At 40.5% G+C, this 20,689-nt stretch overlaps 1 protein-coding gene across 1 annotated transcript; it reads right to left on the bottom strand.

Annotated features, from left to right (window-relative positions):
* Positions 1–611: 611 nt before the first annotated feature.
* Positions 612–19,824, bottom strand: LOC118827864 (pro-cathepsin H-like). The gene is made up of 5 exons (XM_036734197.1): positions 19,610–19,824; positions 17,638–17,669; positions 16,382–16,487; positions 11,979–12,049; positions 612–857 (listed from the first exon to the last, which is right to left on the bottom strand). The coding sequence occupies exons 1-5, from the start codon at positions 19,701–19,703 to the stop codon at positions 828–830; spliced, it is 333 nt and encodes a 110-aa protein (XP_036590092.1). The 5' UTR covers positions 19,704–19,824; the 3' UTR covers positions 612–827.
* Between the last annotated feature and the right edge of the window lie 865 nt (positions 19,825–20,689).

Consider the following 20,689-nt stretch of genomic DNA (forward strand, 5'->3'; position numbering starts at 1 on the left):
TAGACTGAGGTTCTTAATCAGGACTTGGAGGCCATCTTAATACACACTTGGGAATGTTCAGAAGACCAAAATCTCAGTCAGTACAAGGAAACATGGAACTCACAATAAGACACTAAATCAAGCCAGCTTTGTTGAGAGGAGATAGTCACAAAATGGAGGGACTGTCAGGGAGGGCGAGCAAAAGGAAGGATGTTGTGATCCTAAATAGGTCAGGTACCCCACTGGAGCCATGGAGGAAATGGCTCAAATCAGTAAAGTCTAGTGGGTTGGTTATTTGTTTGTTTGTTTGGGGGGGGGGAGGGTGCGGTTCTTATCCAAATCTAGCAGGACCAGGCATTGGGAAAAGAGAACAAGATGCCTGACCCTAGGGAGTGGTGCTGATTCATGATTTTGAAGGAACAGAAGACTCCTTGGAAAATGACAGTTAGTTGATATTCAAACTCCCAGGCAATGGAAAAAGGGGCTTTGGGTCATTACTATGGGTCATACTCTGGGTGACTCAAGGATTTTGAGATTTCCAGGTTATCAGAGTGAGAAGGCTCCTGGGGTCATTACAGAGAGAATAATTTAAAAGTCATTAAGATATTTTATACAGTGAAATTAATTAAATGTAAGTGCTTGCAAAGTAAATTTAATTAGTTATATTGATTTTCAATATTAATTTTTAACATGATATTTTTAAAAACAGAAGTTTATAGATATATATATAGTTAGATTCTTCATTTTGCATGCTCATTTTTCTTATCTCCTTATGGCCTTGTGGTGAACACTTAATAATATCATAAAAAATGAAAGTTACTTTATCTTAACAGGCAGGGTATAACTGGTCATTGATGTGGGGATGATTTCTCTTCAACCTGTTAGAGAACAGATCAAACAAATCAAATAAGAAACTATAACATGCAATAAAAACAGCTCTCATTTGACCTATTAAAACAAGCTATTGATACAGAAAAATAAGAAACAGATAAAGAAATACATATTAGTCAGACTATCACTACTTCCAAAGAAAGTAAAATGGATATGTAAAACAGTTATCACAAGGCCGGAAGAGCCTAGAAACTTTGTCTTGGCTAGTAAACACTTGATCCTCTCCAGATTGCACTCCAGAAAACTATTCCTCCTAGAAGTTCACTCCAACCCTGGAATTTACACATTGGAAGTATCCTCTGCCCCTTTGGTCTGTCCCTCAAGAATGAATGATTCCTTCCAGAACCTCCATTTAAAGAAGGTGTCCAGGCCAGCTATGTCTCATTCTTCTCCAGGCTGTACCTGGGACTTTCTCTACCATGCCCTCACACCCATTAGAATATATGCTCCTTGAGATTTAGGAATTTTCTTTCTTTCTACCTGTATTTGTGTTCCTAGTGCTTAGCAGGGTGTCTGGCATGTAATAAGTGCTTAATAAATGTTTGTTGACTGACTGACTTGATCCCCTTGTCAAGTGGAGTGATTTGGCAGCCAAAGACAATACAAGTTTAAAATAAAAATTCATTTGCAAAATCTTATAGAAGAGGATAGTGAAAGATTATTAGCAAAGTCTTCTCACAAACAGAAAGAAAGGATGAAGAAAATGTGAGTTTATAGAAAGCTTAGTGAGAGACTCAGCCAAGCAAGATCATCCTGAGAGCATTTAAGGATAAACTAGGAGGAAAACAAAGACACGAAAAGTGCAACAGCAACAAAATCTGCCAAGATCTCTATTACAAACCATTTTCTCTGGCGATGACAATGTAACCACAACATTTATAACTACAACATCACTATCAACAAGGTTTTATTAAGCACTTTATTCATGCCAGGCATTGTGTTAAGCACTGAAGATAAAAAGAAAGGCAAAGACGGACTGTCTTCAAGGTCTCAAGGAGGGAGACAACGTGAAAATGACCATATACAAACTAGATAGATAGATAGACAGACAGACACATATATACATGGATATGAAATGACCATATACAAACTAGATAGATAGATAGATAGATAGATAGATAGATAGATAGATAGATAGAAAGATAGACACATATATACACGGATACGAAATGACCGTATACAAACTAGATAGATAGACAGACACACACATACATACATGGATATATGTGTGTGTGTGTGAGATATATAGATATACATACATAAAATTTGAGGTAATCTCAAAGAGAAGTACTTAGCATTAGGGGCTCAGAAAAGGCATCTTGCAGGAGGTAAACTTTTAGCTGAGAGCTGAAGAAAGCAAGGGAAAATAAAAATCAGAGATGAGGAGGGAGAGAAACTCAGGCATAAGGAATAGCCAAGGAAATGCAGTCTGGACATGAAAGGTCTTATGCAAGGAACAGCAAGGAGGCCACTGTCACCAGATCTATAAGGTTCATGGAAGTGAGTAAAGTATAAAAAGATTGTAAAGGTAGGAAGTACCTAAGTAATCAAAGGCTTTAAAAGCCAAATAAAGGATTTTGCATTTTGTCATGAAGGTATTTTATTAAATAGGAGGGTGACTAGTTAAGACCTATGCTTTAAAATGATTACTTTGATGGCTGTAGCTGAATGGAGAGTGTACTAGATTGGGGAGAGATAAAGCAAGGGAAGCAACCAAATTCAGTTGCTATTCAGTCATTTCTCAGTTGTGTCAGACTCCATAGGGTCCAGTGATTTGCCATGTCCTTCTTCAGCTCATTTTACAGATGAGGAAACCAAGGCAAACAGGATTAAGTGACTTGCCCAAGGTCACACAGCTAGTAAGTGTGTCTGAGGCCAGATTTGAACCCAGAAAGATGAGACTTCTTGACTCCGTGCCTGGTACTCTCTCTACTGCATTACCTATCTACTTAGGCTTAGCCCACTGCAATTCAGAACTCCAAAGCTCAAAAGATACACCAGCCACAGTCTGTCCAGTAACAAATTGCAGACAATTGCTATCCTACCTAGACAGTTTTGAGAAGTATCTGTTGTGTAAAAGCAAAATATATCAATAATCTTGAAATCATTTTGTTGCTTTTTTATATAGTTGTAGTCAATATACAAACTGTTCTCATTCTGCCATCTTTGTTCAGCATCACTTAAATATTTCCATATTTGTACTCTTCATAGGTATTATTTTTATGGCACAATAATATTCCATTACATTAATATATCAAAATTTATTTATCTTTTCCCCAGTCTTTACAGATGGTTGTTGTTTCGAGTTTTTCCATTAAGAAGCTAAGGGTATTTTTTGTATAGGTAAGTCTTTTCCCCTATTAAAATAACATCCTTTGAAGTATCATTTAAATCTATTTCTGTTAACAGTGATACTATTTTGCAAATGACTTTTAGGAAAATCACTAGTATAAAGCATTTCTATCACTGAGGAACTTTGAAAGGACAAAACAGTGTAAGTTAGAATCCATCATCCTTCAGTGAAATTCCTATGTCTGGTGAAAGATGTTGATCGTTTTTCTGGTACTAGAAATTACACCAATAACAGCTTTAAATGAATTTAGAGAGGTTCTGGATGTTTATGAGGAAAACTATCTTTTGTGTAACTTCAACCAATTAATGACTTTTGTAGGTGGTAGCTCAGTGTTCATCAAAATAGGAAAGGCAAAATGTAATTTATAAGATTTCAGCAGAATAATAATCATTACTACCTTATTGCAAGCTAGATGTTGGTATGCCTTGTGCCAATTGGTTCTATAATGTGTAATTAGAAAAATGACTACCAAATATTTTAGTGCATGCATTAATGCTTCAAGGGTTTTCAGTTTTATCATTGAGGTTGCCCCCTCAACTGCCTGAGATCACCTATCTATCTACCAAATTCTAAACTCCTTGGGGATAGTGGTTGTGTCTTATTTCATCTTTGACTTCCCAGTCCCTACCCTAGAATTCTGTCTTGCACAAAGGTAATAAATAAATTCTCCTATTGAACTGAAATTGATTCCATAAAATCAGAATCTAAGAGTCGGATAACCTTGGAAGTTATCTAGTCTAACTCTTATACACAGGAATCTTTTTAGGGCTCCTTCTTCCATGAAACAATATAATTTGTATAATGTACAAAATACAGTATAAGTTTAAAGCAGCAAGTGTGTTTCACAAGATGGACAACTTTTCCTATAGGGAATACATAGTGGTATCAGAATTCTACCTCAAATTCTAGGAAGATGTGATTTTACCAATGTGGATATGCCCTTGAATGACACAGATTGAAGCCCCCTTTTATAAGCTTATGTTTCTCTGTTGTTCTCTTTGATATTAATATCACAGTGGCATTACACAATGTTATCTCTGTTGTTATTTTTCAAGAATCTTAGATAATTCTGACTTTTGAATGAGACGCTGTGCTGGATGAGAGCTTTAAGGGAGTATTTCCCTCTGCTGAATCAAATTTTTTTAAAAAATTTGTTTTTGAATTTAACGAATATCACAGATTTAACAAATATAACAGAAAGAAAACATTTTCACATGTAAATTGGAATAGAAAAAGAGAGGATTATATATGAAATTGTGACTATTTGGTACAACTTGGGATTTTTTAAATACTAAATTCAGTGTTATTTCAAAGCTGTCCTGCTCCTCTGCTTCCTTCTGAACTTCCTTCTGTTCTCTTTTGTACATTTCAAAATATGCCAATGACCCTCTCTGCCTTCTTTTTTCCCTTTTGCTTTTAAAATAATCAGCAAATAAGCACAGTAGAGTCTTGTAATCTCTACACTTTCTAGGTAATTGTCTGACTGTAAAAATGTCTGTTAGAGTATGCCATTGGCGAAAGCTTGTCATTTCCTTCTCATATCATGGTCAAGGATACTGTTGATGCATATGTAGACTATACTAATAATATTGGGGAGAGGTAGGAAATTCAGGATATAAGTCAATAGTTAATTGATATTTTCATCCAAAACAGATGCTTCAAAGAAGCTTCTTTAAATCATATTGGAAGTTTTATGGAAGTCCCATTTTTTCTACCAAAAAAATATAAAATTAGACTTTGAAAATCTTGTAAGGAGGTATCTGGGAAATTAGGAACAGAGCTGATGAGGAAATTATAGTTAAGGAAAAGATGCTCTTATTTATTTATTTATTACTTATGCTTTTATTGTTGTTCTTCAGTGATTTCAGACTCTTCATGACTCCATTTGGGGTTTTCTTGGCAAAGATACTGGAATGAGTTACTATTTCCTTCTCTAGCTCATTTTACAGATGAGGGAACTGAGGAAAATGCAGTTAAGTGACTTGCCCAGGGTCACACAGCTAGTATGTGTCTAAGGCCGGATTTACATTTGGGAAGATGAGTCTTCTTGGCATGAGTCTGCCATTCTATCAACTTAATATAGCTGAGAGGAGGGAGTTTATTAGCTGTGTTCTTTCTGCATTCTAAGAAATATTGGGCCTTGCTTTCTATCCACTCTCCTATGCATGGTAAGGGCTGCTAGGCATTTCTATCCACCCTATAGTAGAACTCTGGTATGTGCTGTTTTCTCTAATTACAATATGAGATCTTTGAGGAAAAAGAACTGTTTTTGCTTTTCTATTTTTATTCCCAGGACTTACATTTACAATGCTTAGCACAAAGTAAGCACTCAATACATACTTTTCCATTCTAAGGTTCCCAGGTTACAAGCCAGGGTGATTGGGAATATGTTGGTGTCACCAGCAGAAAGACAGAAGGTGGGGGAGGGGCTGGTTTGGGCAAGTTAATGAGTTTAATTTGTATGGGTTAAGAAATTCAACCCAGGTTGATATATGACAGGAGCCCAGAAACTGAGCAAGAATTGGAAATGCTTAGAAAATCACAAAACTCAGTTTAAAAAAAGAGAGCTTAAAGGAAAATGAAGAGACGCAGCCAGGTGGTGCAGTGGGCTTGGAGCAAGAAGACCCAAATTTAAATCTGGCCTCAGAAACTTACTAACTGTGTGAGCCTGGGCAAGTCACTTCATCTCTGCCTCAGTTTCCTAAGCTGTAAAATGAGGATAATTACAGCACCAACCTCCCAGGGTTGTGAGGATTAAATCGGAAAGCACTCATCACAGGGCTTAGCATTATGGAGAATTTATTAAAGGATTTTGCGGAGTTGTTTTTCAGTCACACTCAACTCTCCACGTCCCCATTTAGGGTTTTCTGGAGTGGTTTGCCATTTCCTTTTCCAACTCCTTTTATAGAGAAGGAACTAAGGCAAACAGGGTTAAGTGACTTGCCATGTGTCTGAGGGCTCATTTGAACTCAGGAACATGAGTCTTCCTGACTGCAGGCCTAGAGTTCTATTCACTGAGCCCCTGAGCTGCCCTGTTTAAATGTTAGTTATTATTATTATTAATGTTTTTGAGGGGGGAAAGCAGGGTAATTGGGGTTATGTGACTTGCCCAAGGTCACACAGCTAGTAAGTGTCAAGTGTCTGAGGCCGGATTTGAACTCAAGTCCTCCTGAATCCAGGGCCCATGCTCTACTCACTGAACCACCTACCTGCCCCTTATTAATGGTTACAATCACATGACTCTGACATTCCTTCCAAACTCTTAGCTTCTATGCTTCTAGGAAACTTCTCTTCTTCATAAGCAGGTAAGCTGTCTGACTAGGAAATCTGGACCAGGGAAAAGGCTCTCAAGGCAGTTATTTATATCCAGGGCCTGTCTTGTCAGATCCTGAAAAAGATTTCTTTTGCCCAATGGAACTTTACACTTAGCCCTGCTCTTTGGCAGTAAAGTTCAGGTCATCCTCATGCTGCTCTGCTCTAGTACCCCAATAAAAATATCCTAGGGGAACAGTAATAGCACTCAGCATTTTATGGTTTCTAAAGCTCTTTCATATACACTCCTCTTATTTGATCTCTACACCACTGTGAAGCAGGCAGACTATGTTTACTCCCATTTTACAGGTGAGCAAACTGAGATTCATGGAGATGAAATGACTTACCCAAAGTCACACAACTTATAACTGTCAGAACTCGAATCCAATACTTCTGACACCTACTCCAGTATTATCCCTAGAGCTACTTCATTCTGGGGACCTTATAGGTAACAATTCAATTTAAGTACATCACTGAGGCCATATGAGTGGAAACAGGTAGGAGTGGTCATATGGCTAGATTGCTTCATTAGTAATTACTAAATGTAAAAAGACCTAAAGGAAGGTTTCAGGCATGTTGGTTGGAAAGCATCCATGGAAGTACATGGGGAAGAAACACAAAGAATGAGAGGGCACAGGTGGGTTATAATCTGCACAAATGGAAGCATTCCCTACAGCAGTAAGGCCACAGACCCACGGAAACTGAATAAATGCATTCTATGTTGGGTGATGTATGAATGCACCTCAGGAACCTCTTCTCCAAACTAATAAGTGTAGTGCTTTTAAGGCTCTCTCACTGCTCCTGTGGCAGCTCTGGAGATATTCTCCCAACCTTCACTTATACTGTCAGGTCAGGTCCCCAGAGGGATGCTGCTCCATCTCTCCTCAGGGATCTAGAGGTAGTTTTGAGGGGTTGAGAATTATCCTCTAATATTGTACATAGCTCATGAGCCCCCATCTATGTGATTACTAGTTGATAACAATTAGTCAGCCAGACCTAATTAGCTTTTGGAAGGGGATATTTACTGGTTGGTTGTTGGCCTTCTATCTCAAAGAGGACCAAAATAACATCACTATGTTAGAGTCAAGTTATGTATAACTGTGGCTGACTAGACCAATATGAGCTTGGAATCCTCTATGTCAGGTCAGGCACAAATAGGACAATGTGAACCTTTGGGATGGATTCACTAAATTTGTGTATCTCCTGTTTCTTTTGAGCTACTTCAATTCTGTTGGAGCACCTGTGTTTTCTTAGTGTTGTTAGGCCAAAATTAGCACAAACAGCAGAGAATCGATCCATACATTCTTGCATGTCAGCTGCACAATCATCTGTGAACAAAAATTCATGCACCAACTCTCCCTTCACTTTATTCTTGGCTTGTAGCCTCGTCAAATTAAATAATTCACCATCAGTGAGATAGCTGATCTTGATGCCGTGTTTGTCCTCATTGAAAATGTCTGGCAAAATTGCTGAAAACATCATGCTAAAAAGCATGGGAGCAAGCACACAGCTTTGTTTCACTCTGTTGGTGACTGGGAAAGTGTGAAACCATCATCCATTATCCAGAACACAGGCAAGCATGCCATCATGAAATTGATGTACAGTGCTGATGAACTTCTCCAGGCAACCAAATGTTGACATAATTTTCCATAAGCCCTCCCAACTGACAGCATCAAAGGCCTTGGTCAAGTTGACAAACATTGTATTCGGACCTCTGTTCTGCTTTTGGCATTTCTCCTGGAGTTGTCAGGCAGCAAACACCATATCAACCATTCCTTGGCCCTTTCTGAAGCCACACTGACTCTCAGGTAGATGACCATCTTGCAAGTGAAGGATCAGTCTATTAAGGAGGACTCTGTCAAGATCTTGCCAGCAGTGACAAAGACAGAGACTTCTCCCCCACCACTGTGATTGATGCAGGACAATCTATTTCCTTTACCTTGATAGAGATGGACAATAGAGGCACCCTTGAACTTCTGTGAGTTAACTTCCTCTAGCCATATAACATGGAAAAATTTCAGTCAGCATTTGTATGAGCAATGGGCCTCCCCCACACCTTGTAAATCTCAGCTGGAATAGAATCAGCAACAGGTGCTTTCCCCCAGGAGAGGAGCCTAATGGCATTCAAAACCTCTTCTTCAGTTGGAAATTTGGCTAGAGAGGGATTGACTTCAACATTGATTGATGACAGTCTGTTGAGAACACTATGGAAGTCTTCAGCCAATCTCTCCAGGATTGTGTCTTTATCACTAATCAACGTGGCTCCATCAGTGCTTAGTAGTTGAGATGTATCATAGGTCTTTGGCCCATAATTAATCTTCAGGGCATCATAAAAATACTTCGGATTGTTACTATCTGTGTAAAACTGAATTGCATCTGCCTTCTTACTGAGCCAAGAATCCTGCATCTCTCTAAGCTTTGCTTGTAGTTTACTTTTGATGGAGTTAAATACTACTTCCTTAGAGATGGATGAACCATCCTGCTGGAAATCTCTGTGGAGTTCTCACTTTTTCATTTAGCAGCTTCTGAATTTCCCTCACATTTTCATCAAAACAGTTTTGATGTTTGCGAGTGTTCTGACCCAGATGAGTAAATGCAGTGCTATACACCAAATCTCTGAAAGCTGCCCACTCCTTTCCTACTCCACTGTTGCCAACTGTGTGTTGGCTCAACTTTCCCTCCAAGTTAGCTATGAACTGTTTCAGCTCAGAGAAGAATTATGCTCTGTTTACATTGTCTTCTGGTAGTCACCTAGATTTGAGGCCACCATTTTTGTTGAATGTGAATATATTCAATGTGAATTGTCTCTAAGACAATGTCTGTGATCACTCCAGAACTCTGCACCACACATTGCCTTTGTCACTCTCACATCCTGTCTGTCTTTCTCCTTACAATGACGTCATCTATATAGTCTATTAAATACCAATGTTTACTGGGAGGTTGCATCCATGAAGATTTATTGTACTTAGGTAAATGGAAGATGGAGTTAGTGATGAGAAGGTCATGAGATGCACAAGTCTGTTGTTGAAGTTTCTGATTCCGTTCATCCCAAGGACTCCCTGCCATGTCTGGTAGTCTGTGCCTACCCAGCATTAAAGTCACCCAGAATTATAAGCTTGTCTCCTTCTTGGCATGTCTTCATAAAAATTTTTCTTTGACCTCATCAGGGTTCATCATGGTGTCATCATAGGCACTAAATGATGGTGATGTGCAGCTTTCCTGCAAGTGACAATCACTGTCATGAGCCTGTCACTCACTCCTTTTGGGAGGCATACAACCTTGTTCATTAGGTTAGTTTTGATTGTAAAACTGATGCCAGCTTCATGGCAGTACCCGTCACTGTGAAAAATACATGTCTAGCTTCAACTTCAGCAAGCCTTGTTACATTCTGGGCTGCTATTTGGATGTGATACCTACTGACTTCTCTCACAACAAGAGCTGTTTGTTTTTCATGTCTACTGTATTTTGTGTTGTCCATAACTGTGTGCCCATTCCATGTACTGATGATGAGGGGAATCATCTTGGCCTAAGATTTTGTGCATTTTTTTGTTTTGACCACAGGTTGGGGTCCCTGCCTGCTATGGTGAACAAGTCAGGGTTTAATAAGTAGACAATATTTAGGGCATTTTTTCTAGACCCTTCCTCACACCAGGAGGTGAGCAGTGTGGTCCTTAAAAGGCTGCTCAGATACCCAGGAGGCAGCTGAATTCCACTGCTGCTTCCAGTGAGAAGACAACCTATGGCCTCAGCCACCTGTGTGCAGGGTTGTGACTACAGCTCCCAGTGTATCCATACCTGCTGCTTTGTCACTTGTCTGTCATCACAGGATTTTGAGATAGGTAAAAACAGTAAAATGGTGTGCATTATGTCCTTTGATTCATGCATAAATTGGGTTTAAATGAGGCAGAGTTGAATGAACTTGTTGGCCTCTCTCTTTTAGAGTCTTCACAGTCCAGTGGTAGGACAGAGTCAAGATGGCTGGGGATGGCTTGAGACACAGTGAATGACTTTGGCATCTTTGATGTCTAACCAAGTTCTGAGTTCCACAGTGCCTGCTTCAGCTGCCTTCATGGCTATTGGGACAAATTGTTTTCATCCACTCATTCCACCAGGGGAAGACTTCACATGCTTGGGATAGACACCCCATTCCCTCCCTGCCAGTTCACCAAAAGGTTTGAGACTCCTCAATTATCTTCAACCTGGTGTAGCAAATCTGCCAAAATGGTTTACTGGGGTGTGGCCACTGCCCATGCTACAGTTTCTTGAAGCCACAAGTGAGACGTAGACCAGGTAGACCCCAAAAGTGGAAAGCACCCCTCGCACTAGAGGTGCTAGTCTTCCCTGAACACACCTTACACCCCACTATACTGCAAGTGAAGTATAATAAGAACAACTGATACAAAATATCCCCCCAAAGTTTGTGACACACTCTCCTATGAGTACACATGTAGTCCAAAGGAAAGTGGGCTCCAGCTTAGAGACTACCTGGTGCAAAGAAGTAACACAGCTTTCCTGCAGTCCTCACAATATTCTCCTTGGGTCCAGCACAACTTCTCTGTGGTGTTCCTTGTAAAGGCTTGAAGCTGCTTTTCTTCAGTTCCTGATGCCAACACTGTGTCAACTGTTCTGGGGATAATGCTACGAACAGGGAGCTAATGGGAAATCAGAAATCTGCTGTCCCTTACAAGGTCCTCCTCTGATCAAAGGGAGGAGGGAGAAGCCAAGGTGCTCTCCTATCTTGAAAGTAATTCTTCCTCAGAGGTTTGGCCAGAGGCTTCCACCACTGAACTGCCAGATGCTTGACTGCCCAAGTTCCAAATTTGCTTACTATTATATAGATGACTCACTGGATGTGAACAAGTTTCCTCTGCCAATACCAATACATTTCCTGGGCAACACTGTACTCTTTCATTCAACAGCTTTCAAGGACTTCTAAACTGACATTGAACTTGTTGAATTTAGTCTAAAGCTTATTATGGATTCAACAGAGATATCTTAGCCTTGATCCAACCTACTTTATTGATTATTCTCACCTGACAAAAGCATTAGGGCATAGTTTCTTCTCATTTTAAGTGAGGTGGGAAGAGTTGATCTAATCCACTCCCATTCTCACATGCTTATTTCCCAACTGTCAACTTTGGTGCCTCTCTTCTCCTCCTTCTTTCATTCTAACATTTCTCTTAAGCTATGATGTAACAAAAAGTCCTTGATGCCATGTGAAGTAAAGTTTAAAACACAAGGTTCTGAATTTCCAGTCATTAGCCAAGTTCCCTTTACATAAGGATAGGTTCCAACTTTTCTGGCTCCTAGGAATGATTCTGAATGGAAATTCATTTGAAGAGAGAGAAAAGGGAAGGCAGATGAGAGACAGACCACATTGTAAAATAATTCAAATGATTTACATTTTTAAAATCCCACTTTTGTTAGAATGAATAGCACTCACTTGAGGTGTTCTCATAAGATAAGTCTTTTTGAATTCATCAAAGGACATATCTGAAAATTGGTTCAGTCCCACTGAAAGAAAGTTTCAAAAAAAAATCAATAAACAAGTAGCAGAGAAGGAACAATAAAATGCTTTATCCACATGGCCTTTGTTTATTTTTCTCATAATTTTTAGTCTTTTTTTGAACTTTTGAACTCTTTCAATTTTCTCTATTACTCATGTACTGAATTCCTTTAATTTGCATAAGAGTAACCTGGATTTATAGAAGAGTAACTTGGTTGCAGGTGTGCTAGCATCCCCTAATATAGTTGGCAACTCTTCCCACCCTACCCTTTCCAAGCCCTAGTGACTCAGGCATATAGCCTCTGGTACCCCTTTGGGTTTGCAGTTATAACAGTCTGAGCCTCAAGAGAATTTTGGCCCTCACCCTAGGGAGCTCAGTCCAACGGCCTGGACAAGAACTTGGACTGACTGTTACAAATGACCAAATAGAGTAAGGACTTTTGGGGACGTCTTCAGTTTGAGCAGAGTAGAAGTTCCAGTCTCAGATATCCCAAAACAATTTTACTAAAACTCCTCTAGGCTAACTACACCAGGATCCTGTATCTGGCTATCTGATCACTCAAGTTCCTCCCACCCCCCCTTTTTCTACATCAATCTTCCAATGCTTCAACAATGAATTTAATTTTAAAAAATCATTGCCAAATACTTCCTCTCCCCCAACTAATACCAAATATTTGGGGCCAGGTCTAGTTTAGGCCAGTCCAATGATTTACGTTTGAGATGAGAATGCAATAATATATTTGTGGACCATAAAATAATAATAAAAAAGTTTTAATAGATTAAATATAATAAAAAGAATGCAATTCTTAATTAAATTCAAATAAAATGTTCCACTTCAACATTCACCACAGCAATTAGCAACACTTAGTCAGGAAGTGGTAATGGGAATTTTGCTATAAACCCCAAGGCACCAGTTCCCCATAGGCTGGGTCTTTTTTGCTTGAGGGGCCAAGGAAGGGAAACTAATAATTCAAAAGCCACCTGGCCAACTAAATCCCAAGGATGACCACTGTGCCCTTTTAGAGGAAAATCAGCTAGATGATACATAGCAATATATACACTGTTTCTCTTTGCAGTAGGAACTGGAGTAGTAGTAGAATTTTAGTAGTTCCTACTGCAAGGAGAAACTATGTATATGCATATAAATAGATACATATAGATATAAAGTCGATACAAGATAATTATTACAGTATTATTATATACAAACTGACATTCTCTCAAGCTCCTAGTTCATTAACTCCCGTGACCACACTTTCATTCCTTCTCAGCCACATATGGTTATGATCATACATACACTTGATTTCACCATCACCCTTTTATGTTTTCAGCCTCCATTACCCAGAATTCTGAATTTCCTCTCCTTTGACCACAAGCTCCTAACATATCTTTCCTTCTACTTCATTCCTCCTAAACCCGTTTTTATTCCTCATCCCAATCTTTGGTCTTTCAAGTTCTACTTGTTTTGGCTTCCAACCTTTTGCAGTCTTGACCATAGAGCAAATCAGTCAGCAAGCATTTATTAAGCACATTACTATGTGCCAGGTACAATGCAAAGAAATGGGGACACAAAGGGCTGGTCAACTCTGCACTGCCCTCTGTCTTGACTCCCTTGTTTCTTTCTCCTATCATTTCTCATGCTTTGCCAAGTCCCTTCCCTGGGTTTTTGCCATCACCTGCTTTCTCTTCTTTTCATCATATATTGCTGAGAACCACGGGAAGAAGTCATATAACTCCACTGACTAGATCTACTACAAGTATGTTATTTACACCTGACTGGGTCCTCACTGCTGCTAGGTAAACCTTATTCTTCTGATTGACCCAGGAACATTCTCTAGAGGTCATTACAAATCTTGTCTTCTTAGCCCCCCATCTCACCCTCTCCAATCCCTTTCAGCATAGGATCTCCTGTTCACACTTTACTGAGAAAATAAATGCCTTTGACCAGAAGTTCCGTCTTCTCCCCTATTCTACATCTCAGAAAGGCTCTCTATGTCATCCATCATTCTTCCTTTGCTCCAGCCTCTAAGGAAGAGGTGACTTTTCTCTTTGCTAAGGTCAAATCCTCTAATCGTTCTCCTGATGTCCTTTCTCTCCTCTTCAATCCCTCCTTACCTGCTGGCTCTTTCCCTGCAACCTAGAGGCACATTGACATCTCCCTGTAGGAATATAACCTGCACGTGACTAGCCACTCTCTTACGCTATATGTAGTCCCATGTCAGTCTGTCATTTTACAGCCCAGCTCCCAGAAAAAGCTGCCCATACCTGCTGCCTCCACTTCTTAACCTTTCATCCCCTTCTTTTAAGTTGCCTTTAGGAGCCACCACTGGGAAATTGCTCTGTCCAAGGCTGTCTATGATCTCAGTGACTAAGTTGAATTGCCTGTTCCCATTCCTTGTCATTCTGGATCTCTTGGCAGTTTTTGATTTTGTTGACCCCCCCTCTCCTCATCTCCTCACTTAGCTGTCCTGATATTGCTCTCCCATGATTCTTCTTTTCAGTCTCCTTTGCTGGACTCACCACCCATGCCCTACTTCCTTGACTCTCGGTTTCCCACAAGGCTTTGTGTGGATCCTCTCATCAGTTTCTCTCACCTCAGTCATCATTTTTATCTAATTATTCCCTCATCTTTATGTTCAGTACTAGTCTCTCTTGAGCTCTAGTTCTCTCTCCTTAACTCCATGATGGACATTTTTCTCCACCTGGATGTCCCTCTATAACTAAAAATGTCTGGACTGGAATTCATTGTTGGCCCCACCTAAACATGACCTTCCTCCAAATTTCTCTATAGACAACAAGTTTTCTAACCTCAGAACCACCTTTGACTCTTTACTCTCCCTTCTTTCTAATCAGTCACTAAGTTTTGTCATGAATAATAACAGCTAACATTTATATAGTGCTCACTCTGTGCCAGGCACTGTCCTAAGTGCTTTTTAATCATTAAGCAATTAGGATTATCTCAATTGATCCTCACAACAACCCTGGGAGATAGGTGTGATTATTATTCCCACTTTAAAGATGACCAAACAGGTTAAGGGACTTGCTCAGGATCACACTGCTAGTAAGTATCCGAGGACAAATCTGAACTCAGTTCTTCCTGCCTCAAGGCCCAGGGCCCTATCCACTGCACGAACCAGCTGCCAATTTGACCTCTACAATATTTCTTACATTTGTTTCCTCTCCACATCCAGGGTCCTCATCACCTCTTTCCTGGGCTTTTCCAATAGCCTCCTCATTGGATTTCTGGCTTCTAGTTTTTTCCTGTCCAGGCCAACCTCCACACAGATGCCAAAGTAAGCTCCCAAAAGCATGGGTCTGACTGTGTCACTAACTGGCTCAGGACTTTTCAGGGGCATCCTGTTATCTCTAGGATGAAATAGAAAATCCTCCCCTTGACATCTCAGGCCCTCCAGCCCATCAGCTTACTCTTCCAGACATTGGTGGGGTCCCTTTCACTCAGTCAACATTCCAGTCATTCCTACCACCAGCCCAATGGTCCTACTTCCTGTTTTCTGAGCTCAGCATTCCCCCTCTTCCCTCTCTGCCTTTTCATAGCTTACTACTCATGCCTGAAATGTACCCAGTCTTTTCTTAGAATCTTTACCTTACTACAAGACCCAAATCAAATTACCTCCTCCTGAAGCCTTTGTTGTTTGTTCCTCCTGCTTGTTACTAAGTATATTATATACCCCAACTAGAATATAAGCTGCTTGAAGGCAGGGGCTGTTTTTCTATTTGTCTTTGTATCACTAGCACTGAGTACAATGCCCAGCATACAATAAATACTTACTATGCTTCCCCCACCCTTCACCCATGCCTGCTGACCCCATACTCTACCCTCACCTCCTAGCCTGTGGCCCATTGGGCTGCCATGTGAAGCAACTGCCCACAAGCCAGTATCCCTCTTGCCTCTAAGGGGACTCTCATTGTGATACCTTCCTCTAGGACTTATCTTCCTCCCATTCATGCTCTCTAGGGGACAGTCCAGTTGGTCTCTTGGAGGCATCAAGCCACTTTAACTGGTTCAGCTAACTCTGCAAACTTCTGAAAAGTGAATTTGATTCATGCATAAAAATTCCTAGTTATATCTCATTTCATACAGTAACACACTATCATTTCTCATACCTACATATAAACACACACATTGTATTATATCCCCTGTGTCTGGCACATAGTAGGTACTTAAAATACTTGTTCACTGATAGGTAGAATATTCATATAAAGGCACAAGAAACAGTTTCCTGGTTAATTAACATCCTTTGGCTTATACTGTCCTGCTATTTTCTAACATTTTAACACCCCCAGTTCCCAGAGAGGTATTAAGAATAATTTTGCTGTGTTACTTTTGAATGAGTAGTTCCCAGCATTGTGTTTATCAATCATTCTCTTATTTTCGAGAAAAATGTGTAGTCTTCGACCATACTCTGACGAATCATATTTCTTGTTGTACTGGAAAAAAAAAAGCAGCATAAGAAACCTAAATAAAGAAAGCAGCAATTGGTTAACAAATATTTTTTTGTAGGATAAAAAGAGAAGACCTTTCCTGCTAACTTATTTTATTAGACTAACAAACTTAGGCCATCTCATGGGGGGCGGGGGGCGCACGTTGTTTATTCTTAGAGTCACTTGGGGTAAGTGATTTGTCGAGGCTCACACAGTTAGTAAGACTGAATTTGAACTCAGGTCCTCCAGCCTCCTGGGCTGGTGCTCTATCCACTGAGCCACTAGTTGGCCCAGTTTTCTTTTTTTTTTAAAATGAATGTCCAAAGCCTGCAGTGAGCCAGTCTTGCTCACTCCCAGATGTTTTTGCTAGTACTCATTGTCTGACCTTGCTGATCTTTGCACCCTACATTGGCCTAAATCAGCTTTTCATTCAACTGTTCTGCAAAACATCCTGCTTCTCTGCCCCATCTGTTCCTGGAAAAGACTGCCCATTCTTTACCCTAATTCCTCCTGTGTTTTTCAAGTATTTTCAAGTATAAATTGTTCCTGCCTCTTCTAGGCTCTGGCTTCCTTTGTTCTTTGTACTAGGGTGCCTCAGCACTAGTGTCTGATTTTCCTTCTAATAAAACTTTTCTTCTTTCAACTCAGCTTGGACTCCACTGCATTTTGAGGGGTGGGCTTCCCTGGGTTAACACCCTTAAAAGAAAGGGTGGCTCAGTCAGTCATTAACATAATAGAGTGATAATAGGTTGAATATTAAAAGCAGTAGACCCTATGCCCAAATTCACTACTGTAGGCAATTATAATGAAAATATATGTCATATTATTATAATTAGTCAGTTTTCATTAATTGACATTTTCTTTGATAAATATTATTGTAGAAAGACTGCTGATGAGTTGGAAAATCCCTTCTCTTTACATCTGTTATCACAATTAACTTCATTTCTTAACAGGAAATTTGTGAGATTTTAAAAGCTTACAAAAGAAGTAATCTCTGAGGCAGCTATTAAAGACAGTGAATAGAGCATACTGGCCATGGCGACAGGAGAACTTGAGTTCAAATGCTGCCTCAGATACTTCACACTTACTAGTTGTGTGACCCTGTGAAAGTCACTTAACCCCAATTGCCTCACAAAAAAGAAACACAATCACTGACCTTTTTCATCCATGACTGAAACAGAGACTCCTCTGTCAAGACAAAAGCACATTTTAGAATTTGGTATAAACCAGAAACATTTGGTCTACAATCAAGTAAACTAGTTAATAAATTATTTTTTATTATTAAGAACCAATCACTGCTTTAGTTATCTAGTGAAGTAAAAACTTTTATGGCATTTTGCAAAATGGAAATTTCTAAGAACTAAAATTTATGATACTTTCTAATGCAAATTTACAGGCTAACTCCAGAAGTAGGAGTGGCTGAATTTAGTTGCAATGGAATCCATTGGAAAGCTGCTCAGATAGATGGCTCAATGGATTGACAGCTGGGCATGGAGTCAATTCAAATTTGCCTTCAGACACTTATTAGCTGTGTAACCCTGAGCAAGTCACTTAATCACTATTTAAATTATTCCACTGGAGAAGAAAATGGCATGTCACTCCAGTTTATTTGCCAGGAAAAACCCATGGACAATATTGGCATAAAAGGTCCATGGATCACAACTAAACAACTCCATACATTAATTATCTACTGTATTCATTCAATGGTTTGGGGACAAAGTCTAGAAAAAGTAAGGTTCCAGATTAAAGGGAAAGCAATGAGGCAACATGAATTAATGAGGAATTAAGAAAAAAATACTAACATCAAACCCGCAAGGTTTTCCTGGATGTCATTTATAAGCAGCATACAGGTATTTAGGTCAGATTTGCCTCTTAGAGAAAATGCATCCGTTCTCTGGGTTTCATTTTCAATTTCAAAATATTTGACTGCAAAGCCAAACTTCTTTTAGTCATGATTGATTTTTTAAGGTCCTAAAAGCACTGCAAAATGCTTGGAAATTCTGGCATGGTATAAAAGAGTACTGGTTGGGAAGCCTGACGACTTGGGTTTAAATTGTTTTTGGATAAGTCAGTGATTTATCCTCTCTGGCCTCAATTTTTGCATTTGTATATGAGGGGTTGGATCCACTAACCAGAGGTCCCTTTGAATTATAGCTCTCAGATTCCATGTTTCTACCTGCAGGAAGACAGACCTGAGGTCTCGGCCTGCCTGGCTCTGGCTGCCACAGACTGGTTCTGTGACCATGGCCAAGGCCTTTCACCTTTCTTGGCCTCAATTGCCTCCTATTCTGTAAAAAGAATAGGTGGAACTAAATCTCTAGGGATCTCTTCCAGCTCCCCAAACCAAGGGTCTATGGTTTTAATGTTTGTCTAATTTTGTTTTATTTAATTCATGCACACAAGAGGGCTGGCTAATTTTAGAGCCAGGAACTCAAATTCCAGACAGTACAGGTGTCTGCACGGGCTTAGTTGCAGCCTAGGGTTTCCACAGCTCCCTTCCAACAGCTAGTGGACTGCTCAGCAGCAGTCCTGAGCTCTGTATTTGCAAAGTCCTTGCTTGGTGATTCGTTCTGGATGGAGTGGCGTGCGACGGGACTTTAGGTGGCCGGTCATTTAACAGATGTCAAGAGAAAACACCGTTAGTATTAAAGGGAAGATATAAAACACCCTTAGCATTTAGGGGTGGGAGGAGGGAAAAGGGCGCCTACCACATCGCAAGGAGATGTCTCGATCTTCAGAACAATCCCTGAGTCACAAGGCGCTCTCTTTTAGTTACTTCGGGTATTTTTTTCTTGCCAAGTTTCTTCTGTGGTTTAATTTCATGATCAACTTTCATTTTCCATACTTTTCCCAGAAAGGAACTAGGTGTGGGGGGGGGGGGCGGGGGAGATGTGCGCGCGCGCGTGTTTGGGTGTGTTATGTGACATGGTTGTAGACTCTGTGGAGATTGTGCCCCTAGATCATCTGGGACCCTACTTGGGGGGACCGTCAAGTTCTCCTTCTTTGGCCCCTTGACCCCGCTCCGTCCGCCCCGGCTCTGCTTGGCTGCCGCTCCTTCACTAAATTAAGCTGGAGTAGCCCGGAATCGGACTTTGGTTTCCAACAACTTCCCATCCCATCTGCCTTACCTTCTGCAGAAACAGTGGGCAAGCTGGAGACTCCGGGGGCTAGAAAGAAAGCCCCGCCTGCGACGAGCAGCAGCAGCAGCAGCACACAGCGCATGTTGACGGATACCGGGGCCCCGGAAACTGGGCACTGTCCTAGCCTTTGCCCTGGCAATGGCCACAAAGCGGCAGCAGCTGCTTCTGCTGCTCAGGCTGTTTGGCCAGCTGCTTTAAGTATCTGGGGCAGCAAGCTGCTGGGAGGAGCGGCAGCTGACTGGTGCGGAGCTTCGGGAGATTTCACAACTCCACCTTTGGTGGGTCCTGAAGGCCAGCCTCTCTGGCAGTGATTTCTGGGTGAATGAGGAAGTTGCACCAGATAAAAGCTGGCCTGGGATAGGTGGGGGACCTGGCTAGGAAGAAACATTTACCCGCAGGCTACTTTCTCTTGGCCCTCAAATTGGGAATGAAATGAAAGGATGGCTCTGTGGGTTGAAGGATCGCAAAAATATTTATTAAGCTCTAAGTGCAAAGCACTGGGCACTTGGATTTGGGTGGATGGGAAAAGAAAAGGCCAAATTCTGGAATTGAGTCAGAAGGCATGTGATTAACATCAGGCTATGGCACTACACACCATACAGGCTGTCCCAAAAATCTAATTGAAATTTAAAGCATAAAACTTAAGTAGCTTAAAACTGCATGCACAACTATTTTGGGGACACAAGGAGATACTAAAGTTTTAATCTTTTGGGACACAGAGGTCCTAAAGCTTTAAGATACTATTAGCTTAAAAACACACTAAGGTTTTTGGGACACAAAACCTTGAGTGACTTAAAACTTCATTAAGGCTTTTGGGATAGTCTATATATAACCTTTTCTCTCCCCCCCACCCCCTTTACTAGAATGAGAACCCAAACCTTCTCTGAATTTTCCTTAGCAAAATGAATCACCACTTTGTCTTGGTTCCACTGTGAGATTGTTTCTAGAATTTCAGCTATGTGACTTAATGTTGACCTGGAGCCAGCTTACGAAGGAGAGCTGATCATCACATTTTCAGCATGAGTATTTCCACCTTCAAAATTGTCAAACACTACAAGTCAGGGTTTG

This window comes from Trichosurus vulpecula, chromosome 8 (assembly GCF_011100635.1).
Source record: "Trichosurus vulpecula isolate mTriVul1 chromosome 8, mTriVul1.pri, whole genome shotgun sequence".
In the NCBI taxonomy this organism is placed as follows: domain Eukaryota; kingdom Metazoa; phylum Chordata; class Mammalia; order Diprotodontia; family Phalangeridae; genus Trichosurus; species Trichosurus vulpecula.

Excerpts from the sequence above, each read along its gene's own strand:
- LOC118827864 (XM_036734197.1), bottom strand. The coding sequence starts at position 19,703 with ATGCGCTGTGTGCTGCTGCTGCTGCTGCTCGTCGCAGGCGGGGCTTTC. Across the intron at positions 16,488-17,637 it reads TTCAGTCATGGATGAAAAAG|TACAACAAGAAATATGATTC; the intron begins GTCAGTGATTGT and ends TTTTTTTTCCAG. Across the intron at positions 858-11,978 it reads ATCTTATGAGAACACCTCAA|GTTGAAGAGAAATCATCCCC; the intron begins GTGAGTGCTATT and ends GTTCTCTAACAG.